The sequence below is a fragment of the Garra rufa genome, chromosome 19, assembly GCF_049309525.1.
Source record: "Garra rufa chromosome 19, GarRuf1.0, whole genome shotgun sequence".
In the NCBI taxonomy this organism is placed as follows: Eukaryota; Metazoa; Chordata; class Actinopteri; order Cypriniformes; family Cyprinidae; genus Garra; species Garra rufa.
Window position 1 is genome coordinate 11,011,756 of NC_133379.1, and position 10,846 is coordinate 11,022,601.

The 10,846-nt window shown below is 39.1% G+C and overlaps 1 protein-coding gene across 1 annotated transcript; it reads left to right on the forward strand.

Moving 5' to 3' along the window:
* The first annotated feature begins 2,729 nt into the window (after positions 1-2,729).
* LOC141292846 (uncharacterized) lies at positions 2,730-9,452 on the forward strand. Its single transcript, XM_073824907.1, has 4 exons — positions 2,730-2,836; positions 5,231-6,000; positions 7,230-7,399; positions 7,555-9,452. Exons 2-4 carry the CDS (start codon positions 5,254-5,256, stop codon positions 8,624-8,626), a joined length of 1,989 nt encoding a protein of 662 aa, XP_073681008.1. The 5' UTR covers positions 2,730-2,836; positions 5,231-5,253; the 3' UTR covers positions 8,627-9,452.
* The last annotated feature ends 1,394 nt before the right edge of the window (positions 9,453-10,846 follow it).

The following is a 10,846-nucleotide window of genomic DNA, read 5'->3' on the forward strand; positions in this document are numbered from 1 at the left end:
CAAAATTAGAATATCATGACAAAGTTCTACATTGTAGGCTCCCTGTGTCCCAATCTAGTCAGATAATTAACGCAAAACACCTGCAAACGTTTCCTCAGCCTTTAAATTGTCTCAGTCTGGCTTAGTAGGTTTCGGAAAAGTCTTAGGATGAAAAGTCTCAAAAGGCAATTGCAAAAGAAGCTGGATGCTCACAGAGCGCAGTTTGAAGTATATTAACAGAGTGTTAAGAGGAAGGGAAAAATGTGGCGTACAAGTGACAGGGATGACCGTAGCCTTGAGAGGATTGTCAAGCAAAGGCGGTTCAGAAATCTGGGGGAGCTTCATAAGGAGTGGACTGAGAACCACCACATACAGACATCTGCATGACATGAGCTACAGCTGGAGAATTCCATTCGTCAAGTCACTCCTGACCCAAAAAACAATGTCAGAAGCGTCTGTGCTGGTCTAAGGAGAAAAAGTACTGGTCTGTTGCCCAGTGGTCCAAGTCCTGTTTTCAGATGAAAGCAAATTTTGCATTTCATTTGGAAATCAAGGTCCCAGAGTCTGGAGGAAGACCGGAGAGGCAAAAGTCAAGCTGCTTAAAGTCCAGTGTGAAGTTTCCACAGTCAGTGATGGTTTGGGGAGCATGTCATCTGCTGCTGTGGCTCCATTGTCTTTGATCAAGTCCACAGTCAACGCAGCTGTCTACCAGAAAATTTTAGAGGGCTTCATGCTTCCTGCTGCCGACAAGCTTTTTGGAGATGATGATTTTATTTTCCAGCAGGATTTGGCATCTACCCACAAAGCCAAAACTACCAGTACCTGGTTTAATAGCCATGGAATAACTGTACTTGATTGCCGGCAAACTCGCCCAATGGTGACATGAAATATTCTACTTTTGTGAAATACTGTATTTTTTTTTTTTTTGTCTTAAACCATAATTATCAAAATTGAAACAAATGAAGGCTTGAAATATTTCACTTTGTGTGTAGTGAACTAATATAACATACAAGTTTCACTATTTGAAACAAATCATTGAAATGGACTTTCTCTCGATATTCTAATTTTTTTGGCACATACCTGTATACATTTCAGTCAGAATCCTAAAATATCTTGCCAAAATGTTTTGGTAAATTGACAGCTCAAAAAGAAAAAGAAAAAACAGACAATTTCAAAAGTATCATCACCCTGCTGAAAAAAAAAGTAAAAGACAAAAAAACAAAAAAGTTGAAGATTTCTTACAAAATTATTTACAAGCTGCAAAAATAGTTTAAAAAAACGATATTTTATATATATATATAAAAAAACTATATATATATATATATATATATATATATATATTATATATATATATATATATATATATATATATATATATATATACACACACACACGCACACACACACACACACACACACACAGACAGCTAAAACCAGTGGTGGTTGGCTGTGTCATGACTCTGGGCTGTGCCTTTTCCCCTCCTCCACCGGAGGTCGCTGTTTTCCCTTCCCTGCACTGCACTTCCCTAATTGTTGCACCTGCCTTGATTTTGTCACCTGTCTTCCCCAGCTGATATCACTTATGATTTGTCCTTATATTCTCTACTCATCCTTCACACTGCGAGTCTGCATTATTTCTGATCCTGTTTATGTTATGTTCTTGTTTTCTCTGCTCTTGATCTTGTTACTGTTCAGTTAATGTTTAGTTTGCCTTTTTGGTTTTGCATTGTTTATTTTGTTATTATCATAAATACTTTACTTACCCGCATCTGGACCCAGACCACATTACTACGTGACAGGCTGATCTTAGCTGGTGTGGCGGAATTTTTTTTTAAATAAAGTCAAAAAGGGTTTGTTCCACATAAAATGTAAAAAAAAAAAAAAAAAAAAGCAGACTAATGCTCAGATCAAAGACCATGTCTCCATGATTAAAGAACCTACACTTACCCAAAAAGTGCTTAAAACAGTAGAGCTAAGTCATATGACTAACCAATGACCAGATCAGTATAACCAATTACAGTAAAGAAGACCTTGAGTGATATTGATTTCTACTCAACTACAAGGTATACATGTACATGTCTCTTTCTGTTCAGGAGTCTCTCTTGGTTGTCGTGACCAGTGGGCTCCTGGCCATGAATAAAACTTTCATTCCTGCAAAGAGCAACTTGGGAGTGATGTCTAGTATATGCTGTGCAGCTGAGGAATAGGAGTACTAGAGATTCTATGCTCAAAAGACCACCGCAAAGACAGTGATAGTGTTGGAAGACTAGAGCCGTCCTCGGGCTGAGGTCAGTGTACAGCTGAGAAGGGTGGTGAGAGTGTATAGATGCTAAGACCTGTGTGCTCATGTGTGATTGAGGAAGTGATAGTAGCTTCTTGACGGGACGCCTTCACCATACTGGGAAGTTGGATTAGGTATTCAAGGAATTCAGGGAATAAGTTCGGGATACTGTAATTCTTTGGATTGTATTTTAAGTATTCTGGGAATTCAGGGAATTAGCCCGAGATACTGTAGTTATTATATTAAAATTGTAGTTGTTTGAGTTGTCTGTGGTGAAGTCAGATTAGCATTGGGAATTTCCACGTCACTGGTTTAAACTGGTCTCCCAGGCTGGGAAAGTGGTCAGATCCCCTCTAAAACCAGCCAATCAGCAAGGCACAAAAGGGGCAACTCGAGGAAATATCGTTTAAAACCTTTTTTTCAGCTTGTAAATAATTTTATAAGAAATATTTTGCTTTGTTGGTTAAGAAAAAAAATACATGGAACGCCCACACCGTTTATAACGGGTCATAAAAAGCAAAAGCGAAACTAAATCCTCTGCGTTCGTCTGCTGTGTCCTGAAGTTCTGCTGTCTCCTGTAAGTCTGCTGTCCATTTTCATTAACTAACACCACAGATCTGGAGATTTTTCTAAAAAAGACGAAAGTGTGTGTGTGTGTGTAAAGGAATCCATCGTGTATCAGGTATAGGTTATAGCCTACTGTTTTCTGATATTCCTTCATATGGGTCTTTTTTTGAAGGAAGTTTTTTTTTTCAGACTGCGGTTAAACGGTTAAAAGTTTTTTTGTTTTTTTTGTTTTTGGACTGTGGTTAAAAGGTTAAACCAACCGCTCTTAGTGAAACCACGGTTAATCTTGTGACTAATTTAGCCGCACATAAATTTTAGGGGCGCGGCTTTTAGACAATTAGCGGAAAACCGGCGTCCGCGAGCTCCTTCACAAACATTTACACAGTACAGTTGGAAATGTAATTCAACACGTCTTTGGACTGAGGGATGAACCCCCCGTCCATGTTATTCCAGCAGTATACAGTAGTCAACATTCGAAGTGGATCAAAAAAGTTTATCAAAAGTTGTTCTAAGATAAGAACGGGTATTCTTTTTGGTTTCAGGACAAATTTGATGAAAGGTTTTGATCCATTTCGAATGTTGACTACTGTACAATGAAGTAAAATATGGATATGTAAGTGTCAGAGAAAGTGGCAATAGTTAATAGTAAATAATATTAATAGTTCATCATGGTTAATTTTTTCCTTTAAATAAAAATAGAAGACACGTTGTAATTAAAAAGCTGCTAAGAACTGGAAATGCACTAGAAGACAACAGTGATAGGCTAAGTCATATCCATGAAGTTATAAATAGGTCATGAAAGTAAAAGTAACTCCTTGTCAGAGTGTAGCCTCCTTGCAGTAATACTCTCATCTTTGTCCGTCTGCTCTGACTTGTAAGTCTGTTTGTACTTACATTACATATCAGCCAGAAATGATGAATAAAGTAAATTAAAAGTATAAACATGTGGGCTATGTAATTCATAAGACATAACACTTCCAAAATACACTATAGCCTACTGCCAAAAGTATTGGGACACCCCCTTCTAATAAACAGGTTTAAGTACTTTAGTCATTTCTATGAGTACAAATCTTAATGTTTAATCATATGTGACCCTGGACCACAAAACCAGTCATAAGGTTAAATTTGACAAAACTGAGATATATACATCATATGAAAGCTCAATAAATAAGCTTTCTATTGATGTATGGTTTGTTAGGATAGGACAATATTTGGCCGAGATACAACTATTTGAAAATCTGAAATCTAAGGGTGCAAAAATTCAAAATACTGAGAAAAACACCTTTAAAGTTGTCCAAATTAAGTTTTTAGCAATGCATATTACTAATCAAAAATTACATTTTGATAGGTTTACAGTAGGAGTTTTACAAAAAATCTTCATGGAACATGATCTTTACTTAATTTCCTAATGATTTTTGACATAAAAGAAAAATCAATAATTTTGACCCATACAATGTATTTTTGGCTATTGCTACAAATATATCCCTGCGACTTAAGACTGGTTTTGTGGTCCAGGGTCACATATAATGATATTCTAGGGAATCGTGTGCTTTTAATTTAATAGCAACGGTTTGGACAGAACCCTTTTCTATTCTAACATGACAATGCATCTGTGTACAAGACAAGGTTCAAAATAAAATGATTGATTCAGTCAATGTGGAAGAACTTGACTGGTCTGCATAAAGCCATGTCCTAATCCCATCTGAACACCTCTGGTGTGACTTTAAATGCAGACCCTGAGCCAAAATGCAGAATGCAGATGACTTGTACAGTCATTTTAGACAACAGAATTATGTTTCCATCTTTGTTGTCACAGTTTTGGAAGTACCCTTTTCTGTTCTATAGAAAGGGTGTCCCAATACTCTTGTCTTGCCCAGAGGAAACCCCCAAAGCATGGAGAGAGTATGCAAACTCCACGCATGCAGTGTGGAGGTTGGATTCGAACCCCAACCCTGGAGCTGTGAGGCAAAGCCCCCCATTATTATTATTATTATTACATGAAAAGAGGTTGTTTCCTGTAAGAATGTATACTATAATAACCAAATAATATCACATGAGCTTAGCTTGCTCTGGGCTTATAAACATGTCACATTGTTTCTGAATGGAACATGGTGCCTCCATTTTTTTCACCTTGCCCCAAAAGCCCAAAGCTGCATTTCCCAAAATCAACGTAAGCTTAAGTTGATCGTAGCTCCATTGGTTTCAATGGGTCTACGATGTACTAAAGTTTACAGTGCTTTTGGGAAATGCAGCCCAGCATAAGATCTCTTCTTGCTACTAAAAATAATGTGATGACTTTCTGATTGTAAATGTCAAAAAAATTATACAAAGTGACACTCAAGTTTCTTTTTCACTTGAGACTATAATTTTCAGAATTATTATTATTATTTTTTTCTAATTTCAGTTCATCTATTTTCCTCTTCTACAATGGGTGTGGCAGACGATCTGTGCGATGCGCTGTTCCGTTGGATTAAGGAGCAGGAGAAATGTGCAGATCATCTCATGGCTTTGGCCAATGAGCTGGAGAATATGAGGGAGGTGATGACTGCAGGCCAGTTGGTGGGAAACACAGCAACTGTGCTTGGGTCTGCCGCCCTAGTTGGAACAGGCATTGCAACATTTCTGACTGGAGGCCTGGCTGCACCTTTACTGGTAGCAGCAGCTGGTATCACAGCCGGAGTGGGTACTGCAACTAGTCTTACACTTTCGCTTGTGGAGAACTGGAAATCCAGTGAAACAATGAAAGATGCAGAGAAGACTACTGAACAAATTAAACAGATTCTGAACAACATTGAAAGGCTCCAGCAGAAACTCCAGGAGGAGTGTGAGAGTCAAGGCTTAGAAGCTTCATCCTCCGATGACGTGCAATGTGAAATCACAGCGAGAATCCTGAGAGCCGTGGCCAAACGGAGTGGTAGAGATCTGCCCCTCAGTCGCATAAGGAACCTCTTTAGAAGTGATGGCATGTATACACCTTACAGACATGCAGGGTTTAATCCAGACACTGTATTCTTCCACACTGTCAGTTCTTTGCTAGTATTCCTTGGATATTCTGCCGTCTTTCTGAAAACAGTGGCAACAAAAGGACAAAAATTGTATACTCCATTTTTTGTGACAGCTACTGAAGGAATGGCTGGCCTTTCACTGAAAGCTGTGGCAAAAGGAACAGGCCAGGTATTTTTACACACACGCAAACACAAATATGTATACAGTGAGGGGGAAAATGATTTGATCCCCTGCTTATTTTGTACATTTACCCACTGACAAAGAAATGAACAGTCTATAATTTAATGGCAGGTTTATTTTAACAGTGAGAGACAGAATAACAATCCATAAAATTTCATTTAAAAAAAAAGTTATAAATTGATTTGCATTTCAATGAGTAGACTAAGTATTTGATCCCTGTCAGTCAGCAAGATTTCTGTCTCCCAGGTGTCTTTTATACAGATAACAAGCTGAAATTAGGAACTCTCTTAAAGGGTGTATAAAAGACACCTGTCCACAGAAGCAATCAATCAATCGGATTCCAAATTCTCCACCATGGCCAAGACCAAAGAGCTGTCCAAGAATGTCAGGGACAAGATTGTAGACCAAAACAAGGCTGGAATGGGCTACAAGACCATCACAAAGTGGTTTGGTGAGAAGGTGACAACAGTTGGTGCGATTATTCACAAATAAAGAAAACACAAAATAACTGTCAATATACCTCCCTCTGGGGCTCCATGCAAGATCTCACCTCCTGGAGTTTCAATGATCATGGGAACGGTGAGGAATCAGCCCAAAACTACACAGGAGGATCTCGTCAATGATCTCAAGGCAGCTGGGACCATAGTCACCAAAAAACACATTACGCTGTGAAGAAATGTCCCCCTGCTCAAGAAAGCACATGTACAGGCCCATCTGAAGTTTGCCAATAACATCTGAATAATTCAGAGGAGAACTGGGTGAAAGTGTTGTGGTCAGATGAGACCAAAATCCAGCTCTTTTGGCATCAACTCAACATTAAGGTCCTGGAGTGGCCTAGCCAGTCTCCTGACCTTAATCCCATAGAAAATCAGCGGAGGGAGCTGAAGGTTCGAGTTGCCAAACGTTAGCCTCAGAACCTTAATGACTTGGAGAGGATCTGCAAAGAGGAGTGGGACAAAATCCCTCCTGAGATGTGTGCAAACCTGGTGGCCAACTACAAGAAACGTCTGACCTCTGTGATTGCCAACAAGTCATGTTTAGTGAAGGGGTCACACATATTTCACTTATTAAAATGCACATTTATCTGGATCTTTTTGATATTATTCTGTCTCTTATTGTTCAAACAAACCTACCATTAAAATTATAGGCTGATCATTTGTTTGTCAGTGGGCAAACGTACAAAATCATATATATGTATAATTTTTAAATGTTTGCAGGTTGCAGGAGGAATCTTTGGGCTGGTATTCACAGTTCCTGATCTGATTGATAACTGTGAAGAACTGATTAAGAACAAACATCAGACTGAAGCTAGTAGATTTTTGAAGAAAAAAGCTAATGAACTCCGTGAGGCTGTGAAAAAATTAAAAAAGCAATTGAATGAATTACAGTAAGTACATAAGTGTTTCTCTGAACATTTCATGTAAATGGCATATTGAGTAAAAAAGATGAGTAAGGCTGTTTACTATAGCACAATAGTAATACAATAGATCTTGTATTCATGACTCACTGCTGGATTTCATAATCTCTAAATTTATCTTTCAGAGAGATGCTCAATCAAATCCCTGAAGTGGAGTGTCATGTTGATTTGGCTCAGGAGATGTTTGGATCACAAATATACACACAAGGCACCATTTGTATGGAGTATAAACAGACCCAAAAGCAGGACAGGAAGAGGTTTACACAGAGGTTTATTCTCCTATGCACAAAAGACATAGGAGTAACTCAGTATGGTTCCACAGGTAAAAACAAAGGTAAAGACAAATCAGGTGACAACAAGAAAAGACAGAAGAAGGCTACTTCAACTCAAGGCAGGTCCCTTAACCAGCAGTGGAAACCAGCTTTTCAGAGGATACCACCCCACAAGTCTAAAACAAAAGTAAAGGAATTAAAGTTCCACCTTCCTAAAATAATCATGTCTAATGTGCGTTCTCTTCCAAACAAAATAGAGGAGGTCAAAGAAATGATGGAAGATGTGGAAAACTGTAACTACGATCTGATGTTTTTCACAGAGACATGGTTGAACAGAAACTCACGCAGCTTTATCTTGGAGGGATGTAGGTTATTCCGGGTTGATCGTGATCCACGGCTTACTCAGAAAAGTAGAGGAGGGGGACAGATGATGCTCGTGAATGAGGCCTGGGCGACTGATGTGGAGGTGGAAAACATCAGGATTACTCCAGATTATGAGTTAATGGAAGTGTCCATTATACCACATGACCACCCTGAGGGTGCTCCACCGCTTACCTTCATCCATGTGTATATCCCTCCAGGACCTAATAATGCTCAAGCTGCCAATGACATTGCTGGTTTTTACTATGATGCTCTGGAGAGGTATCCAGGTGGTCCCGTTTTCTTGTTGGGTGATTTCAACCGGTGTGACATCACTCATCTCTTGGACCTGGAGCAATATGTCACATGCCCAACCAGATACAATAACACCCTGGATAGGTGCTATGGAAATGTGCCAGGGGCTTATCGATCTGAATGCAGACCCCCACTTGGCAGGTCAGACCACAATGTCATTCATTTGATTCCTAAAGACGCATCGGATAAAAATGACTCTTCCGAAGATAAGAAGTGTACACATGACAATACCAAATCCAGAAAGCAATAAGAGGCTGTGCGTAGTTCTGATAGCTTGTTTTGTCCTATAGATGTAGGTGGCATCTAACTACTTTAAATCATCTTATTGCATATAAAAAGTCATTGAGAAAGAAGAGGATTAGAGTGGGAATTGGTCTGAATACTGGCACAACAATGATGAACAACACGAGGAAAAAACTTCTCCTTTGAATGAAGAAAATTAATGAAGGAAACTGTTGCTTTATATGCTTAAGCCATGTGACTTATAAAAGACGAAATGCTACCACCTTGCTAGTCTAGAATTTTAATCAAACAAATTGCTTTGCTACTTATAATAAGACTACTGAAAAGTTAATCATTATCACAAAAAAAAATCACCTATACTGTAAATGTGTTGATTGCATTGAAAGGACCAGGACTCATCAAAACACAAGATGTGCATGGTGCAGTCTGGCTATGAATGGTTGCATTAATTATTCACTGAAGAGAAAAACCGGAGAGGATACACAAGCTCTGGGGTAGTGGAAGTCCACCGAAGAATCCTCTGTAATCCAAGTGCAAGATAAAACCTAAGGCGAGAATGGAAACTGTTACGTCAAGGACATGCCTTATACTAATTCTCTAGGAAGAATGGTTCAGTGGGTTCACTTTAAACCATTCACGTTCTTGAACTCTGTCAATCTACTTTTATTTGATACTGACAAACACACATCAATTAGTGTCTAACTTTGAGTACAATTCTAATCATAAACTGTAGCCTATTACGTAAGCTTCTATATTTTACACTGTGTGAAGACTTAAGTGAATTGTGTATGTGTGTGTTACCTACTTTATAATCACAAAGCAAATATATTCAATAAATGTACTCAAAATATAAGAGTATCCTTTTCTTGTCCACTCACTATCCAAAGGGAAATATTTTCTTAGTGTTAGGAGTGGTTACAAGTAAGATCAATTCAAAGTACAGCTACTTGCCACAAAAAAATAAAATAAATAAATAATAATTAGCTGGCTAGATATATGCACAGTTTAATTTTATGTAAAAATTGAGAGTACGGTTTTTATTTCATTCAAAGTTGTTTGACAAACTGTGTGCAGATTACAAAGTCCTCCACTTCTCTTCGAAGTGTTTTAAATGACTGCCGTGGTACTGATAGAGTAGGAATATAGCAGCCATATCACCCTGTAGCCCAAGATTGGTTGCCCACTAAAGCTAAGTAGGGCTGAGCCTGGTCAGAACCTGGATGGGAGAACTCCTGGGAAAAACTAGGTTGCTGCTGGAAGAGGTGCTAGTGAGGCCAGCAGGGGGTGCTCACCTTGTGGTCTGCGTGGGTCCTAGCACCCCAGTATAGTGATGGGGACGCTATACTGCCAAAAAAGGCACCGTCCTTTGGATGAGATGTTAAACCGAGGCCCTGACTCTCTGTTGTCATTAAAAATCCCAGGATGTCTTTCGAAAAGAGTAGAGGTGTGACCTTGGCATCCTGGCCAAATTTGCCCATTGGCCTCAGACCATCATGGCCTATGAATCATCCCCATATTCCGATTGGCTTCATCAATCTGTCTCCTCTCCACCAGTAAGCTGGTGTGTGGTGGGCGTTCTGATGCACTATGGCTGCCGTCGCATCATCCAGGTGGATGCTGCACACTGGTGGTGGTTGAGGAGATACCCCTGACACTGTAAAGCGCTTTGAGTGTCTAGAAAAGCGCTATATACATGTAACAAATTATTATTATTATTATTATAACCCAAAAAAATTAATGGTGGCAGCATAGACTGTGGTACTCAATGTTCACCTAAGAAAACCAATTCAGAGAGCTCACTGCGTTGCAAACAGCATATCAGCTGAGTACTACACTGGGATTTAACCTCAGCAAGCTGGGGGTTGTTTTCTTTTGTGTTTTCTATTTGATCAAAATAGTTTTTTTGGAGAGAGGAGGAGAGGAGGGAGGCATGGGGTGAGGAGGATGAAGAGAAGAAGAAGAGGAGAAAGAGGTTCAGGAGAGGTTCCCTCTTTCCTCAGAGCTGCCAGAAAACACCTCAAGATGTGCTGCCCTGGTCAGACTGAGGTCCAACTCATTGAGTCACCATCGAAAGCCAGCAGTACTGATGGTAAATGATAAAACTATGTGTGATAAATGTTGATATGAGTATGCATTATTTGTGTAAATAATTATTGCATAAATAAACACTGTCCCTTAGGATTTTCATTAGTTTTTTTTTTCTCTTGTGCTTTCCTCTCACCCAAAC

Coding starts and splice junctions, on each gene's coding strand:
- LOC141292846 (XM_073824907.1), top strand. CDS start 5,254: ATGGGTGTGGCAGACGATCTGTGCGATGCGCTGTTCCGTTGGATTAAG. Junction 6,001..7,229: donor TGGCAAAAGGAACAGGCCAG/GTATTTTTACAC, acceptor AAATGTTTGCAG/GTTGCAGGAGGAATCTTTGG. Junction 7,400..7,554: donor AAGCAATTGAATGAATTACA/GTAAGTACATAA, acceptor TTTATCTTTCAG/AGAGATGCTCAATCAAATCC.